This window comes from Aureobasidium melanogenum, assembly GCF_000721775.1.
Source record: "Aureobasidium melanogenum CBS 110374 unplaced genomic scaffold scaffold_48, whole genome shotgun sequence".
Classification (NCBI taxonomy): domain Eukaryota; kingdom Fungi; phylum Ascomycota; class Dothideomycetes; order Dothideales; family Saccotheciaceae; genus Aureobasidium; species Aureobasidium melanogenum.
In genome coordinates this window covers 29,891-47,564 of record NW_024470100.1, presented here as the reverse complement: position 1 = coordinate 47,564, position 17,674 = coordinate 29,891, and the positions used below count along the sequence as shown (strand labels likewise).

Genomic DNA, 17,674 nt, shown 5'->3' with positions numbered 1-17,674 from the left:
GTTGTTGATGAAATTGGCTATGAGGAACTTTGGTTCAAGTTGCAGAACGATGATTAGGTTATATGAACGCGATGATTGATTGTGAGAAAGACGAAAACACATTCGGCCCAAACCGAGTTTAAGTATTGCTGCTGTCCATCCGGTACGATGACGATCGTCCCGTGACGTTATTACAACGTCGTGGAAGGCAGCTGTTCTATGCCGCGGATCTCTCGGTACGACTGATCCAGTGCGCATCGAATGTCATAAGGCGTGTAGTTAGCTCATGTTCAACACCAATACCTTGTAAAAAAGACCAAGTATACACCACTTCCGCGGCCTCGGCTCCACTTAATTGGCTTGGTTAGCTCTGGCATTTACTGCTAACATAAGTATTGTGCATGGACAAAAGTTTCGCAAACCACTTACGCGCTGCATGTTGTTTAACCTCACCCTCTTTCTACACGTTAATGTAACAACACGGCTCCAGCCGTTGAGCGCTCGCGCGCAGCTGGATCTCGCGCACGAGGTTCAGTCTTACGCCATACGAGCGCGCCCGGATTGTACAAGCGTATGAGAACGGATGTTCGCTCCAGTCGATCGCCGATCAGTTCCATCGCGCTCCGTCGACCATCTCTCGTACAGTCCGCGGCGCCTCAACCCACAACGAGGGTACTGATCTACCTCGAACTGGCCGGCTACGTACATACACACCTCGTGAAGCCACCCCTTTTGGGCGTATAACAAGATCGAGTGGTATGGCTTCAAATGGAGTAACCGGTCTATGCGGCGAATACTCGAGCCATTTGGCATTAAAAAATGGCTTGCAAAGAAGCGACTACTCCTTGAAAGGAAACTGCCCGTAAACAGTTCAAGAAACACGGCATACACGTACTCGATTATGGCCACCATACAGTCCAGATTTGAATCCAATCGAGCACCTCTGGCTACTGCTCAAAGAAGCCCCCTACTAGCTATATCCAAATATTGAACTATGGAAAGGAGAAGAGGAGGCAATACCTGAGCGTATGGAAGACGCACTAGTACATGCGTTGAGCACAATTCGCGATTCTATTGCATATGACGGTGTAGCATCAATGCCAGAGCGACTCGAAGCCGTTTATTAAGCAAGGGAGTGGTACACGCGATATTGATCTTGTTCGATGTGCCCAAATTACCAGATGATCTTTAAGTTTTCAGGATCAATCTGGTACAATTTGTATGGTGTTTCTATTGTTGTTGTATATAGCGCATTCAATCAAACTGAAGGGGGTGGTGGGCGCGCGCAAAACCAGCTCTCTGCTCCAGCAAACGCAAAGGCTTAGGCTGGTGAGCGACATCGCGAATCACGACAAGGCGTGCAAGAACTATCTGCTACACGCTGCAAGTTCTGCTGAGTGCCAAGCAGCACGACTGAAAGCAATGACGTATTAGCGGCTTGGCGCATCTTCAAGATTTCGTGACTGTTTACAAGCAGATGTGCGACATCAGGCTCAGAAGTAGGATTCTAGCTCAAGACTACCGGTCAACCGTGCGACACATAGATAGACTGCATCTCTGATATATGGGCAACTTGTGTGCTTTTGTGGTTCCATGCTCGCGAAGATTGCCAGATGGAGGTTCTCATCCGTCAAGACATGTTGCAGACAAGATCGCAGTGGAGGACGCGCAAATACGCTTCCGGCGGCTGCTCGGAATCAAAAACCTCCGTTACCAGTGTCCCGATGTCCTTGTTTCATGTCTAACGACAGAGGCATCGGCGCAAATCAAGATACAACTGGCGCATCAACAGCCGCTAGCTTATCCAAGCTAAAGAGCGTAACCAGGGACCATGGATATGCTGTATTGGTAACAGACCTTTAGCAATATGTCTCGCGCAGCGTCATGATGCTGTGTGCTTAAATTCCAATTCGTCGGACGCCTAGTCTCGACAGTGCTATCGTCAAGTCACTCGACAATCAGAAAGAGAAGAAGAAAGAGACTGAGGATACCTTGAAACAGCCTGACGATTATGGTCGGGCACAGGACCGCATCATGGCAATATCATTAATAATGCCATGGACGCGAGACTACTTCTTGTACCTCAGGTCATCACCAATATGCGAAAAATCAATTACGGAGTGTCAAAGAACCCAGCCGGTCTCATACCTTGTCGACATCCCAAACTAAGATATCGACGATTATCTTAAGGATGTATACCAAACAATGATCTGTAGTTAATCATCACCACGCCAGAAGCGGCTTTGCCGGACCGACTCAAAAAGCTTGGCAGACACCGCGCTCAGAAACCATTGTGGATGTGTTACGTGGCTAAGAGCTGAACAACAGTACTCCCCTAACGGAGAGTACATCATCTTAAGTCAAGTGAAGATCTGAGATATTATTGTTTACATAAGATAACGCCTGTTAAATGGAGTGCGAAATCCATAATCGCGATGTTCTTACCAAAATCACAGCCCTATAACACCGGAGAGTTCACGTCGGAGAAGGACCCTCGCTCACCATTTTCTAAACGAATTGTGCATTTCGACCTTGCAGGACGACTTGGAACCACGTACGGAGCGTGGCTCGAACACGTAAGTCGAATGCATCCCAACGGTGGCTTACGTAGTTTGAGATTAGAGAGCGACTCGAAACTACGTCAGCAGCACAACTTCATTGCTAGCTTACGTATTTTAAGGATGAAGGTCACTTCGTTACCACATAAGGGGCACACATCTAAGACGAAACTTCATTGCTGGTATGCGTAGTTCGAGCTCAAAAAATCAACTCGAAACTACGTAAGAAGGTCAACTCTTTTACTTACTTAATTGCCAGCTTACGTAGTTTTAGCTCGAAGAATGATTCGAAAATCACGTTAGCGGCACAAGTCTATCGCTAGCTTGCGACGTTTTTGAGGTCGCAGAGCGACTTAAAACCACGTTCAGAGCACGACACATAGTTCGAGCTTGAACAACGGCACAAAACCACGTGAAACTATACAATTGGCTTATGTAGTTTGAGGCCGTCGAACGACTCGAAACTACGTAAGAGATACGGGTTCCTACTGGTGATAGCCTGCAGACTCAAGAAACTAGAGTTGTCTTCGTTTATAGATCTCGAGGCTTCTGAAGAAAGAAAAAAAAAAACACCACAGGCGTCAAGGATTGGATTCTCGACACGCGCGGCTGTTTTCGACTTCTATTGCTTGAGATCATCGAACTTGCCGACACAGTAACACGAGACTTATAGATTTGATGATGCAAAATTCGACCTTTGGAGATGACGAAAAGTTGAAATAGTTACTCCCCATTACCTGACCGCAATCGGCAAGCTACACAAGGCTAACTCTGAGCATCACTCGGTTCCTTCTTGGCATATGTTTATATACAACTTTTCATTCGTACCATTATGGGTAAAAGCCGCATACGATTTTTATTGGAACTGAGTCACTTCCGTCGTAGCAATGTAGGTAGGTCCTAGGTAAGGGGCGCTCTTGTACTCTAGGTTAAGATTCTGAGAGACACCGGCACAACTTGGCCTTGTGTATTGTTGATGGTCGATTTTGGCTCCCTTCAAAATAACTTACATGGGCACATCTCAACACTTTGGATAAGAGCTTAGGCGACTGACAGGACACCTCATTATCACTTTATGTTGACCGGCAAAGTGTTCGCTGAAACAAAATCTTACGAATTTTCATTTTGTGGAGAAGCATCAGCCACAAATGTTTACGTGAACATTTGATTGCGGATGATGAGAGAAGGACTTTCCCCCAAAAGCCAAGATAATCTCGTGTTAGGAAATTCGTCGCTTCCTTCGCTCATGCGCTCAATCATATAGTGCAGTGTTGGCTTGAAAGCGCTCTTCACTCTGGGAGCAAAAGGGCCGACTTGGCATTCGTGTCAAGTCTTCTCGAAAATATGCAGAGTGTATACAGCTCGGCGAATAGCCAGCACTCACAAGGCGTGGCAGAGAAATCGATTTTATCCCACTTTCAACAACGTCAGCCGCGGGACTGAGGTGCTGATAGAGTTGATCGTGTGTTGTTGGCCTTACTAAGGCCACCGCAAATCGGGTACAGATGCGGGCTAAAAGTGTGCATCGCTGACGATCTAGCACACTATACAATGGAGTGTAGTACTGCGAGAACTTATTGCTCACCCGCCGGAAGGATTGAATAGAGGCCCGACAGACAGACGCTCAGGCCAAAAGATTCATCCCTTGTTAGCCACCAGCCTGAAATCGTTGAATCTGTAAGTGATATCTGAACGCACTGAGTTGTGTATAAAAGCTGGACTTTCGAGATGGTCAGTACCAACACGCTTCATTGTCAGTCTTTGAGAAGTTTCCAAGATGTATGCAGCAATGAAGCTCGTTGCTGGCGTGCTCGTCTTGCTTTCTTTGGACCTGGTCAATGCCGATGCCAGCTTTGCTCGCCACCCTCGTGATTTGTCTGGAGGTCATCCGAGAAAAGAGACAGCTGTTACTCGTCAGTGCCCATGACCGAGATTGTAACCCGAAGTGCTAACACATCATAGCTGACCTCTCATGGCGCGACGAAATCGCCTTCGGATTAGGCCACCAAAGCCCAGAGAAAGCACCGCCCATGCCTATCGCGAACATGGAACATGTTCCTCCTGTGATCAACGATTCTATGTCTTCGTTATTGAGGGATCTGGCAAATCCATTGCTCAAGCGTGACGCCTTGCGCTGCAATAGCGACCCTTTCCCTGACGGCAGGTATGCTCTTCGTATTTGCTACTGACGATCGTAAGAACCAACCCAGTGAAGTTGCTGTGGAAAATCAGGTATCTGTAAGTACGGCCCATACTTCTGTGGTGATGGTTGTACCTCGAATTGCGACGCCACAGCAATGTGCGGTGAGTTCAGCGAAGACGCCGATATGCCATGCGGCATGCAACTTTGTTGCTCGAAATCTGGTTGGTGCGGCGTATGTACACGGATGTTCCTGCATACTTTGCGCGAGCTGACAGTTTCCAGACCACGGAAGTCTTCTGTCACGACGCCAACCCAGTCCATCACAGTATGCCATGCCAGGCAGGATACGGATCTTATTCTGTCGCTAACCCGCCTCAATGTTCGGAGGATAGCCGCAGTTCTCAAGGCCGAACAGTAGGCTACTATCAATCCTGGAACGTGCGTCAACGTGAATGCGATACTCTTACGCCGAAACAACTCAATACCAAAGGCTTCGAGCATCTTTTCTATTCCTCTGCATTTATCGACCCCAACGGTTTCAGCGTTGTCCCTGCACACGATCATGATGTAGAGATGATGAAAGAGTTTACCAGTCTTCCAAAAGCTGGCAAGTTGCAGACCTGGATCGCCATCGGTGGTTTCGACTTTAGCGATCCTGAAAAGCCAGCCCAGACAACATGGAGCGACATGGTAACAAAAGCAAACCATGCCAAGTTTACTGCATCCCTCGAACTTGACATGGAGTAAGTTTTTGCATTGTCTGACACGCTTGGCTATCTCGACCCAGATTGACATGCATCAGGACATACGGATTACAAGGAGTCGACTTTGATCGGGAATACCCCGGGACCCAAAGAGAAGTGGTGACAAACTTGCTGACACGAGAAACTTCCTTATGCTGGTACGTGAGATGCGCGCAGCGTCTGGCAACCGCTATGGAATTAGTGTGACTCTCGCCCCTGACTACTGGTACCTTCGACGGTTTGACGCGGAAGCCTTCTTCGGGTTTAAGGCATACGGTAAGACGATCTGGCGCAGGTTGATCAATGCAAAGCTGGGCTAATTCTAGTGGTTGACAGATCTTTACGGACCCTCGGCTACCCAGACTTCTCTGAAATGGCCATTGATATCCTCTCGATCAATCCAATGCCCGCTATGTTAGAGAGGGTATTTGGTGGCTATAGAAGGACACCATCGTAGGACCACGTGAGCCTCTCTACTGCTCATCTTAGCTATATTAAGTGCCTCAAGAACTGGCAGAAGAACCTTTGTTTTGACAAGGTTGATCTACCTTTCAACGAAGGACCGGAAGATCACGTAGTAGAACAGGGTGACCTATTGGAAGGACAGGGTGACAGCAATGACTGTGCCGCCAGTGTGCACTTTGAGCAAGCCTGAGCCCGAGCTTAAGCCTGACAGGTTCAGACTCAAGTTTGCCGCTGGCGCCCAGGAATCGACTGCAGCGCCAGCCCAAGCAAGGGTGTGGGGTAGAAGCCGCAAGGCTAGTGATCCAAGTGAGCCACTCGTTTGCTCCCCAGCGTCGCTGCCATTATCGTGACGATCCCTGTACGGATTCAGGAATAGGGGCAGGGTCTCGCGAGCTGAGAGATGTACCGAATTGGATACGCATCGGTGACCTATGCTCGCTGTGGTTCTAGTCATCGTCTGGACTAGTACTCCTTGTAGAGGTTGTATGAGCCTGTGAAGCGAGTGATGCGATTTTCGGGCTGGTCATCGGTACGCTCAACCACAAAAGCTAATTCGAACTTCGAAATACTTCCGGACGTGCCTGTGTAGATGTAAGCTTACGGCTGCTTGATCTGGAGGCCAGTATGGTGATGGGGCTGACTTTTTGATCAAAGAGGGTTTAGATGATCGCTAATTAATTCACTAATGTGGTCAGATAAAAGGTGAAAAGTGAAAGTGTAGTAGATAGGCATTTCTGCTATTCAATTATCAGCCATGCGACCGCCAAGTATTACAAGCAGTCACGATACTCACAGTGTTGAGACTACACACGAGACAATGGAGTGCTGGATCTGATCCCAAGTCGGACTTGTGGCAGATGCTTATATAATTCTTGGTTCTCGATTCGTTCCGTAGTCCTGGCCTAAAAGCCCAGTACGTGGCTCTGCAGCTTAGCAGCGAGACTGACGTATCTTTGTTCCGCTTTCCCACTTGCTCGCAACACGATCGGACTTCCGCAGGATCGAGGCGGGCGACTTCAATTCTTAATCTGCTGGCGTCTTAGCTAGTGAGGCAGACGAGGAGGTAGCTCACTTACGCTTGCTAACATAGCCAGCCAGGCATACGAATCAATGCGGATCACCGAGCTTCACAGTGGTTCAAAATCATGAAACATGTGCTTTTTCTACATCGGTCTTCCGTTCACAGTTCTACAATGATTGTTCCCCACTCCATGAGCTTCTATCACTTCTTCATGATCAATGAGTGTTAGAGACCTACTCTCGAGTATGCGTTTCTAGCAAGATCATGCATATCTATGGTCATTATTCTGGTCTCTATTCTGTCAGCAAGCTTGTTGGAAGACTGTGATACTTCCTACAGATTAGTAGGCTGACGTGAAACTCTCTGAACGCGCCTGAAGCTCCTTGATTTGGCAGTGTGTAGTTGTCTCATAGGGCTTGAACAGATATCATCGATTTTCTAGACAGTTTTCCAGGCCGGCGTTCGAGTTTAGTTCAACTCACGACTAAGCCACTAGGCTGACACAAGCACAAATGCATTGAACAGAGGATTGAAGAACATCACCTACTGGAAACATCCTTAGGGTTGAGAAGGTTTATTGTCTTAACCACTGTCTATGTGTGATAACATCATGGTAGTGTCCGTTCACATACCACATGTAGGATCAAGGCGTGAAGAAGGCAGTGGGGGGCAGGGAGAAAACGATCAACAACAACTTGCAAACCGGCTGCAAGAGATAAAACTAGCTATCGACACTGAGAAAGAACATGACAAGAGGGTTAGGAGTATTCCTTGCGGGAGACTTCAATCGCCATGACAGCTTATGGGGAGGAGATAGAGTGGCCTGTGAACACCAACAAGGAGAAGCTGAAGGATTACTAGACTTTATCGAGAACAACAACCTTCAACTGCTTACGCCGCGGGGGGCTGCAACATGGGAGAGAGATGGAATAGCGGTCTCAACAATCAACCTAGCCTTTGCAACCGTAACACTATTCGAAGACAGGATCTTATGCCAACTATTCCCAAACGAATATGGATCGGCTCATAGAGCAGTTCACACCGTGATCGCCCTTCCTGGAGAACAGCAAGAAATCCAGACTCGAAGTTACATATTGCAGAGAGCCAATTGGAGTGTGATAAGACAGCATGTGCAACAAAGACTGCATTACAGTCCCTTCCCAAACGAAGAGGATACAGAGACTATGCAGGCCTACCTCCAAGGAGCAGTGCAAACAGCCATTGAACAACACTGTCCAAAAGCAAGACCATCGGCATACGCAAAGAGATGGTGAACACAAAACCTGACTACGTTAACTACACAAGAATCAGAAACAAAGTCAGAGCCAGGAGAAGGCAGGGAAGGCCGGATAGATACCTGGAGGCAGAAGTCAAAAGTGCAAGGCACAATTTCCATTATACAAGAAGAGCAAGAAGGAGCACTGGATTGAGTTTCTTGATGAAGCAAAAAATATCTGGAAAGCATCGAGGTATATGGACCCGAGTAGGAGCTCCAACTTCGGCAGGATCGCAACCATCAAGAAACAAGACGGCACCACGACTCAAGACAAAGCCGAGATGGCAGAAGAACTAATTGCCAGCTTCTTCCCGGAACCACTAATTCTGCAACAGCCAGAACTGCAACAGAGAAATGGCAACAGCCAGATCTTTACAGGGAGGCTTATAGTAGCGGAAGTCGAAATGGCACTGTTTGCAACCAGCTCTGACAAAGCTCCAGGAAGAGACGGTCTTACGGCCAGGGTTTGGAAAGAGATCTGGCCAGTGTCGCTGCCAACTCTTTGCCGTGTCGCTTAGGCAGGGCAAACTACCGGCAGGATGGAAGGTTGCAAAAATCATTCCACTCGAAAAGGCAGGCAAGGACGACTTTACGATGCCAAGGAACTACAGACCAATATCCCTCCTAGCAACGCTAAGTAAAATATTAGAAGCGGTAGTTGCATGTAGGATCTCCTCCTTTACGGAAAAGTACCAACTCCTGCCGAATAACCACTTCGGAGCTAGAAAGCAAAAGTCGACAACACATGCGTTATCGTACCTCCAGGAAAGGATAATGGACGCCTGGAGAGGAAGGAAAACTCTAGCTCTTGTGTCGTTCGATGTCAAAAGGGCATATAACAATGTTGCAACAGGACCTCTGTCAGAGAGACTGCGGAGCAGGCGCATACCTAGAAATCTAGTAAGATGGATTGCAGACTTCTGCACAGAAAGGAAAGCAAATGTAGTATTTCAACGGCTACACGTCGGAAGTCCAGAACCTACCCCAATCTGGATTACCGCAGGGGTCACCCCTAGCTCCCATTCTATTCCTGTTCTTCAAAGCGGACCTAGTCCAGGCTCGTATCAAGAATGGAGGATCGATGGCATTCGTAGACGACTACACTGCCTGGATTACAGGATCGTCTGCCGAACGCAACACTGGACCAATACAAACGGAATACCTCCGGAGACTTTAGACGTGGGAAAAGGAAAGTGGTGCAGTCTTTGAAGCCTTAAAGACAGCGTTTATCCATTTTACAAGAAACAAGTCCCTTCTCCGCAACTGCGAGATGCCACTACGCCTTAAGCAGGACTGGATCCAGTCAGCTCCATCAGTCAGAGTGCTAGGTGTTGTGCTTGATCAACGCCTGAGGTTCAGAGAACATCTGGCAAGCAAAACGACAAAAGCGTATAAGGCGGCATCAGCACTTAAACGACTGCACGGGCTTAGGGCGTCGAACATGCGCCAGTTGTTCAATGCCACTGTAGCGCCAGTCATGGACCATGCGTCGCCAATCTGGTACCTGGTAATCCGAGACAGCACACTTAAAAACTGGATCGAGCTTAGAGGGAAGCTGCGCAAGCCATCGTCGGAGGAGGTCGAACTATGGCTCTTAGTGTTGCGACACTAGAAGCGGGCATACCTACAATACGGCAAAGGCTGCACACACAGACGCTCAGGTTCTGGATATGCATCGACAAGCTAGATAATTCTCACATACATGCAAAGCTAGCAAGAACAGAATACAGGAAAAGTTTTTCCTCACCTCTAAGAAAAGCAGCTAGACTTCTTAGAAAACTGCAAGCAAAACAGGCAGCCAAGATCCCGGCAGCAGGATACGATCCATTGAGTCCAAGGGTCACAGCGGTGCAGCCGATGTCCACAAGCTACGGCGGCCATTGCAGCGCTTATGGGATATCCACGAAAAGTATCGTATCCTGTGTGACCAGATCTACATCACAATTGACTACTGGGAACCGAGTTCCTGGATCACGGCTGGAGCAATCTGCGATAGGCAATTCTCCTCACTTCCTTGCAAATTCTGGGACCACGAGTTCGAAAGTGTTTCAGCAGTTGTCACTCCCTCCGATAAGGAGGCCTCTATCCGAGCGTATGGCGACATGAAGACGAAGCTGCGTGATCAGCTTACAACCTACAAAGCCATGAAGCTGTGTGATTTTCGGAGCTTTTACATTGCCTTGGAAGAATCATGCGAGGAGAAGTGTCAAGCCATGGACAAATTACTGAACCGGACCCTCAACATATTCTACCATGAGAGATCAATCCCAGCAAGGTTTCAGTTCCACATTGACATGGGAACTACAGCTGTCAAGTTGTGGAAAGCTAAAGAGGAGCAGTACAGCATCTGGCATCTCTTCGATCTCGCAGAATCATGGATCGATGCCAAGAATGAGTGAGGGAAGAAGGAAACAATGGAGTTCAGCATATGGTTAGCAGGTCCTGTATACTCTTGCGTAGACAATGATACTGGATTTTGTTGCCTTCTTCCTTCTATCTCAGGGCTGTAATCTTGAGTCACGATGCATCAGTGCCATGCAGCCAGTCCAGAAAGCCTAGAGTACTAAAGCTGACTCTTAGTTCTCTATGATGCAAGTCATGTTTCTCTGCGAGGACGGTGAAGAAGCCATATCCACTATGCGCAGTTACCGTCTCCAAGGTAGCCGCAGTCCCAAAGAAAAAACATGCAAGGATATATCAACTCAGAATTCGTGAAGGCAACCAGAAAAATAATATTTTTGACACAAGGTATTCCAGCGAATGGGCGCATTGGCCAGAGCAACCAGTGCCTTGGATTGAGGCTGCTGGTTTTGCACCGATAGGAGTAACGTGGGACTGTAAGTCGGTGTCGTCGGCAGACGTGACAATGCTGATGTGTTCAGTATAGGCGACCGTGGGGTTCGTGTGGGGGACGTGTGTGAACGACACGGCTAGAGGTAACTTTGCTCCCCGTCGAGAGCCGGAAGGTGACTGGGTCGGAGGTGGTTGAAAGGGATGATCAGCAATAGCTGCTCTACGTATCGCCGTCAAGCAATGTACCACACCTGGTTCAGCCTAAGCAAGCGCTACCCATACTACTTGGGAACGCCAGCAACCAGTCATGCGAATCTCCTTCGGTGGGTTCCTGGGATCAGGGGCTCGGAATGTAGAAAAAACCCAGCTCTACAAGATGACCTCTTCAAAATCTAGTCCGACGTGTAGCAGCGTATACAATCACCACCCAAGCACCTTGAGCCTCTCAACAGCTTCTGATCTCTGGTTGTATAAACCAGTTCCACTCCTGGCATCGAACCTTTGTCCCAATTCTCTACAACTCCAACGCCAGATACAAACCGTGTCCACATCAGCAGCAGAAACGTTACGAGATTTCTCTATGCCGTTCACGTAAGTCAAAGCGTTGGCGGAAAGCGATGGGGTATTCAAGGCTGGCTGAGCTGTGAGCCATGTTCTCCCAGCCGACTCCTGATTGGATACCATCACCCTAAAGTCATGCAGTATCTTTCACTTTGGTGAGAGAGATGCAAGGGAGCAAGCGGATGGTTTGCTTGGATTGCTGACCCCGTTGCTTGGTTCTTCTATAGATGCTCGGGACCTTCCCACCTCAAGACGAGCTCGTTCAGCAGCAGCTCTCTCCTTTTTTCTTCTCTTCTCTTCTTTGTTCTGCATGTGATATGTGGTAGGAAGAGGTCTGGGACTGTTAAGGGAGGCTGTTTGATAACTGTATTCCATGAACCAGTGATTGACTTACTGTAAGTGAAAGTCGCGAGTGACAGGCTTTTCGTCACAAAGAAAGAGAGAAGGTCGGAGCGTATCGAAGTGAACTCACCATCAATTCCAGGGACACTGAAGTCTATTTGTCTTGGCTACTTTCGTTCTGCCCGACCTGCGATCACAGTAGAGAGAGCTCTGGATGCCGTGATGAACTGGATGGGTATGGCATGTGCAGAGTCACTTGCCAAGAGCCCCCGCGTAGAGTGAGAAAAGGAAGGCTTTCATTGCGCTTTCTTGCTACCTTTTCCATCACGACTATTCATTGTTCTTGTTCTCACTGGGCCTTGCTATAGTACATAACTAAAAATTGCTGACGATTTCGATATTCGAGCTAGGTTTAACATTCTGGAAAGAAGACTAGACTTCCTAATGGCTGCTGTCAGCATCACTTGTGAGAACGCACTGTCTTTAGTCATCAGAGCCTTGCTATGTATCTATTCAGCCACCGAGCCAGAACTCGTTACCCGCATCGAAACTTCCACAATCGTGGGTTATGTGCTCGTCACTGTCACTTCCTCGCCCCTTCCGTCTGCTTAACTCTTAGCATCAACCAACGCACGCGCAGAGGCGTAAGGGAAGGCATGGGGTCCACGATTCGAACAAAAAGCCGACTGACTCCCGTACCCCTCACACAAGCTGGAGCTACAGCTGCTGCATGACTGCATAAAGGTGGTGGAGGAAACTCTCAATGTTCAAGGGTGCCGGCGGCCAGGTTCAGGGGCAGTTCAACCGACGAAGTATTGCCTCCCAACTTTCTTATCGATTCCAATTCGCCACCTGCCTCAGATGGCGAGTCTTCTTACAGCAACTTTTGTGTTCCCGGTGGATTGAACGCTCGCTCTCCAGCTGAGCACATAAGGCTTGGAAAACGGTGGCATGAAAAAAGTGCTTGGAGTCGAGGAAGTCGAACAGTCTGTAGACTTCGATGATTCGACTAGGCCTGTATATCTTCCGTCAGACGTTCTGTTTCGTTCACCGAAAGCACAGAGGAGGTCTCAGATGACACTGCTATTTCATGGGGCAGCTTGGATAGTATTGTTTCTTGGTGTCACGAACGGTCAGGCCCCTCAAACTTGGAGTCGCAAACTCTACTTCGACGACAAACCCTCCGCGAACCCTTCACCGGGCGCAGTGGCCGTGACTAAAGCCTTCTTTTTGTGATCGACGATCGTCAACACTTTTTTTTTGTTCGTCTTCATGATCATATGGTTCGTGCGCAGCATTTATCTTTTATCTCTTCTACCATTCTTGCTGCTGATGCGCTGTCTATGTGTATACAACAACTTGCTGTTGAATATTCAGTGTGATGCTGTCAATCATGCGAGGCGCTGGTGTCGAGGGAACATGTGATATAACTTGGTGGATAGTGTTTGAGCAAGATCGTGGTCAGACCATGACTGTGACTAGATCATGGATACATCAACCTCGCCGCGCTTGCGACATCTCCGAAACTCCTCAGCACTATCGACGATAACAAAAACCTGCTATCTATCCTTCCTCTACAGTATTTGTATCCTACCAATATGGTTGTCGCTGCATTCTGGGATGTCTCAGAGCTCAAGATGGATGTCTCCATATGCCTAAGTAACGACAGATGCGACTCAGACCTGGCGCGTTGTGCACACGTAAATCAGACGTGGGCTGACCCTGCACTGAATGCGCTCTGGCTTGGGTGTCCTGAAATGGATAGGCGCTATAACGAGACGAGAGCCAAGGCTATCCTAAGCTCGTCGTCATTTTTATTCCTCTCGAGTCAGCGTGCTTGACTTTACCGAATACGGTGGTATACTTGTGCATGCAATGTTCGAAGGACTGGCGTTCCCAAGGTTGCAGGAAGTCATGCTCTCAAAATGAACATGACGACCCTCGGGTAGCATCGAAGGAACTCCGGTTTCAAAATTGTCTGCAGCCCACCATACGAAGGCTCAAGTTGGCCGATATAACAGGCGATCGCGGAGCCAATTGGCTTACAGGTTCCCTTCTGGTTAATGTTGCCGAACGATGCCGTAACCTCAAGGAGGTGTTATTCGAGATTCCAAATACACACACGAAGCTGAATGATCTTGCGCGGTTCTTCCAAAACATTTGGCCTTGGACAGTACTGGCCGGACGCCAGAGCTGCCTGCAGTGCACTAACCCATTGGCTACCACTAGCCTTGACATCTGCGCCCTTGTCGAGCAACATTTGTACAATTTCCTCGTGACCCTGGGATGAAGCCGCCTGCAGTGCATTACCAAAGCACCCGCCCGTAGCGTTGAAGTCTGCGCCTTTCTTGATCAGCATCTGTAAAGCTTCACTGTTCCCGCTCAATGAAGCCGCTTGGAGCATACTACCCAGCGTCCTCCTTGCACATGAATGTCTGCGTCACTGTCGAGCAGCATCGTTATCATTTTTTCCTGGCTTGTCGACAAAGCTTTCTGTAACGCTCTCCTTTGCGGGTGTCGACATCAGCACCGCTGTCGAATAACATCTGCACTACCTTATGGTGACCTGCTTCTGAAGCGGCCTGCAGTACGTTGCCATGTCTTCCGCTCTCGGCAGTGATGTCTGCGTTCTTGTCGAGCAACATCTGCACAATCTCGTCGTAGCCTTTCTACGAAGCTGGCTGCAGTGCACTGTCATGTTCGCCGCCACTGGCATTCACATCTGCACCTTGAGCGAGTAACACTCTTACTGGTTGAATCAGACCTCCCAGAGACGCAAAATATAGTGGACTAGCCGCTCGTACCAATCTCGCCGAACCACGTGTTAGATCTTTACTGAAGTCCGGATGGAAGAGACTGTAGCAGGTCAAGTATTTCTGATGTTCTATATGGAAAAACTCTACAATCCAGTCTTGTACCGGTCCACCAGCGTTCTGGCCAGCTTCTGCATGTTCAGCCCAGTATGTGGCACGGTATTGCGCAAATCCGAACTTCGCCCTAATATGCACAATTGATAGGTCATGGTTAATACTTGGTAAATACGTCAGGCAGATTGTAGCGATTGTCGCCCTTGCGTTGATCTCTTCCAGCAATTCACCGAACACTGATGAAGCGCTGCGTGACACCAAATACTCTTTGACCGAAAAATGTGCTAGGTGTAGCTCCAGCACTTCTACCTGCTCATCGGGACTTTTCTGGCGTACTTCTTCGACAGGCACTGATCGCTGTACGAGCACGACAAGGCTAGAGCAAATCCTCAGAATACCTCTAGTCTCGGGCATGCGGTTGTCGGGGTCGAAACTCGGTCTTGCATCAGGCTGCACTGTGATTGCATCTATCATCTCCACCAGCCGCAAGGGCCTTTCGGACTACGTTAAGAGTCTCAGAATGGTCGTTTCATCTTTTATATTATGTTTGGGTATGCTTTCCAGAATCAGGGCGTGAGACTTGTCTAGCGTCTCCGGCAGGTTCTCCAGTGCGCGGCGGAGCTCCGGTGGCTTGTAGCAGTCTCTCAGTGCCTCAATCTGGCAAAAGGTCCAACGGAACCTATCTGCCATTCAGCATTTCTTGCCTGCTCTAGGTCAAAAGCATTCATCTGAGTAGTACTAACATCCCACCAGCCTTCTCCGTCAGCTTGGTCTCAAACTCATTTTGCAGATCTGGTCGAGAATGCCATCTTTTGAAGTCACCATCATTGCGCACTTTGTCTCTGACATATGCGCTAATGTCCTTGTTCACTTCATCTTGCTGAATCAATATCCTGTTCTCGTCGCGTGTCCAACATGGAAGGGCTGACTCGATGTCTTCTTCCCTTCTGGCAGTGACCAGAAGCCAACAAGCGATGTCCGTACTATCAACAAGTGACTTTAGCCAAGCAAGCAGTCTGCCTCTCGACTCTGATTCTGACTCGTCCAAGGCATCCAAGACGATACTCACAAAGCCGACACCACTTAGCATATCTTGGAGCACACTTTGCAGAGATTCCGTAGATGGTGTCGACTTCCTTCGCCGTGTAGAGCCCATAGGTGCTCGAGAGACTGCCGGCTGCCTGGCTGTGATGGGTAGATCTGCACAATAAGAGAGCGCAACAAATTATCGAGAGACTGTTTGTCCTTGTCGTTAAAGTCGAAGTAGAAGCAAAGCAGCGGTGGACAGGTCGCATCCTGCTTGAGGTGTTCTATAATGGTGGAGTTAAGCACTGTCTTACCACATCCTGGGATACCGTGCAACCAAAGAAATGAACAGGTCTGTTTCTTCCATTCTTTCAAGGCACCTCCGTGAATGAACCAAATACCCGTTCTATCGTGATGCTGGTCTAATGCTTTGTTGTGATTGATCGATGGATCTGGAGCTGATAGCCACTTCATGATGCGGTTTATGTTTTTTTGCATCCGAAGAACGCCTACATCCTGGGGCACTTGTTGGGTCGTGGTATGCAGGGCATCAAATTCTTCTGATACTTTGTCGCCAATACGAATGGTGATTATGTATGTCTTGGCAAGCAAAAAATTTACTTACATGATCTTAGCGCCTCTTTGATCCTTTCCTCCTGCTCGATTCTGCTCGGCACCATCTTTGTAAGAAGATCTTTGGCGTAGGCAGCTGCTGTCATGGCTGCATAGCCCTGCCACTCTTTATTCTTGTGCGAGTCAGAGTAGTCGCAGACGCCGCGTACTACTAGACACAGGAAGCCATTCATAAGACCAGCGGCTTCCATCTCGAAGCACAAGATACCCTTCTCATTCGCCAAAGTGTCAACTCTCTCATTTTCGTTCGCTTCATCTAACGATTGACACGACATGAGCGCTAGAGCAACTTGATGCCCTCGCACATAAATCTGAAAGCTTGTTTGATGATGATGATAAAGCTTCATAGACGCATTGTAGACGAGCCGATGTATCTCCAATGACACGGACATCTCCTGGTATGGGTCATTGGGCCTTGCTGCCAAGGTGACCCATCAAGACCTTCAGCCCTGGCAGGAAAAACATACTCGAACACGGCTAGTCGAAATCGCCTGACTGTGGGACCAGCTTCAAGGCTAATCCCCAAGGGGCGCGCGGGAACTTAGTTTCGTAGTGGACGTCCAAGGTCGCTCGGATACCCGCTGAGGACACTATCTTGGGAAATGAGTTGAAAAGTGAGATGCGCTTCAGATGTCTCTGATTCATAAGTGAAAACATCCATAGACAATGCAATGGCCATTCAGAAGGTCTTCTCGATTGAGGGATATACCACTATGATGTCGTATACGTTGGTCCTTGATAAGCAGAAGCGTCAGTCTGAGTAGCTCCATTACACTTGTTACGCGACATGTGCTGATTAGCGCACGTGTTGACCAATACTCATTGAATGCACTTCCGCAAACGAAATAAGCAAGAGGGCTACCCATAGTCATATGAAGACGCTGGAAATGAGGCGACTGGCTAATCAGAAGACAGTTCTTCATGTTGCCCTTGAAAACACGCCCAGAGAGGTCGTTCATGACGAGCAAACAGATATCATAAGGTTCACTCAAGCGACTCATGGTCCTAAAACTAGAAGTCGAATGACTATGACCACAAATATATGCCAGTTTCTGACGTTAGATCATGACCGTTCTAGTCTGAGGCACAGTCCTGAAATAATTTTGTCTGTGAAGATAGCGTAGGAACTTATCATCTCTACCATAAAGCTATGTCTTTGCATGAGGTAGCTTTAGCTTCTTGATGTAATAATGATCTGCTTACAATCTAAAGAGACACGTTCTAAGGAATGAGAATCTAACAACAGCGATGAATAACATATGCTACA

General features: G+C 48.3%; 4 protein-coding genes across 4 annotated transcripts; 2 read left to right on the top strand and 2 right to left on the bottom strand.

Annotated features, from left to right (window-relative positions):
- Window positions 1–5,013: 5,013 nt before the first annotated feature.
- Window positions 5,014–5,277, top strand: M437DRAFT_30200 (uncharacterized protein; the record flags this gene model as incomplete). The annotated part of the gene is made up of 1 exon (XM_041019175.1): window positions 5,014–5,277. A coding segment is annotated over one exon (264 nt), but the record flags the coding sequence as incomplete, so codon positions are not given.
- Window positions 5,278–6,040: 763 nt separating this feature from the next.
- On the top strand, window positions 6,041–10,584 carry M437DRAFT_89192 (uncharacterized protein; the record flags this gene model as incomplete). The annotated part of the gene is made up of 2 exons (XM_041028987.1): window positions 6,041–6,194; window positions 9,980–10,584. The coding sequence occupies 2 exons, from the start codon at window positions 6,041–6,043 to the stop codon at window positions 10,582–10,584; spliced, it is 759 nt and encodes a 252-aa protein (XP_040874805.1).
- A 4,129-nt stretch (window positions 10,585–14,713) lies between these two features.
- Window positions 14,714–15,222, bottom strand: M437DRAFT_70545 (uncharacterized protein; the record flags this gene model as incomplete). The annotated part of the gene is made up of 2 exons (XM_041025490.1): window positions 14,714–14,737; window positions 14,800–15,222. 2 exons carry the CDS (start codon window positions 15,220–15,222, stop codon window positions 14,714–14,716), a joined length of 447 nt encoding a protein of 148 aa, XP_040874804.1.
- A 250-nt stretch (window positions 15,223–15,472) lies between these two features.
- Window positions 15,473–16,799, bottom strand: M437DRAFT_70544 (uncharacterized protein; the record flags this gene model as incomplete). Its single annotated transcript, XM_041025489.1, has 3 exons — window positions 15,473–15,948; window positions 16,089–16,340; window positions 16,400–16,799. The coding sequence occupies 3 exons, from the start codon at window positions 16,797–16,799 to the stop codon at window positions 15,473–15,475; spliced, it is 1,128 nt and encodes a 375-aa protein (XP_040874803.1).
- Between the last annotated feature and the right edge of the window lie 875 nt (window positions 16,800–17,674).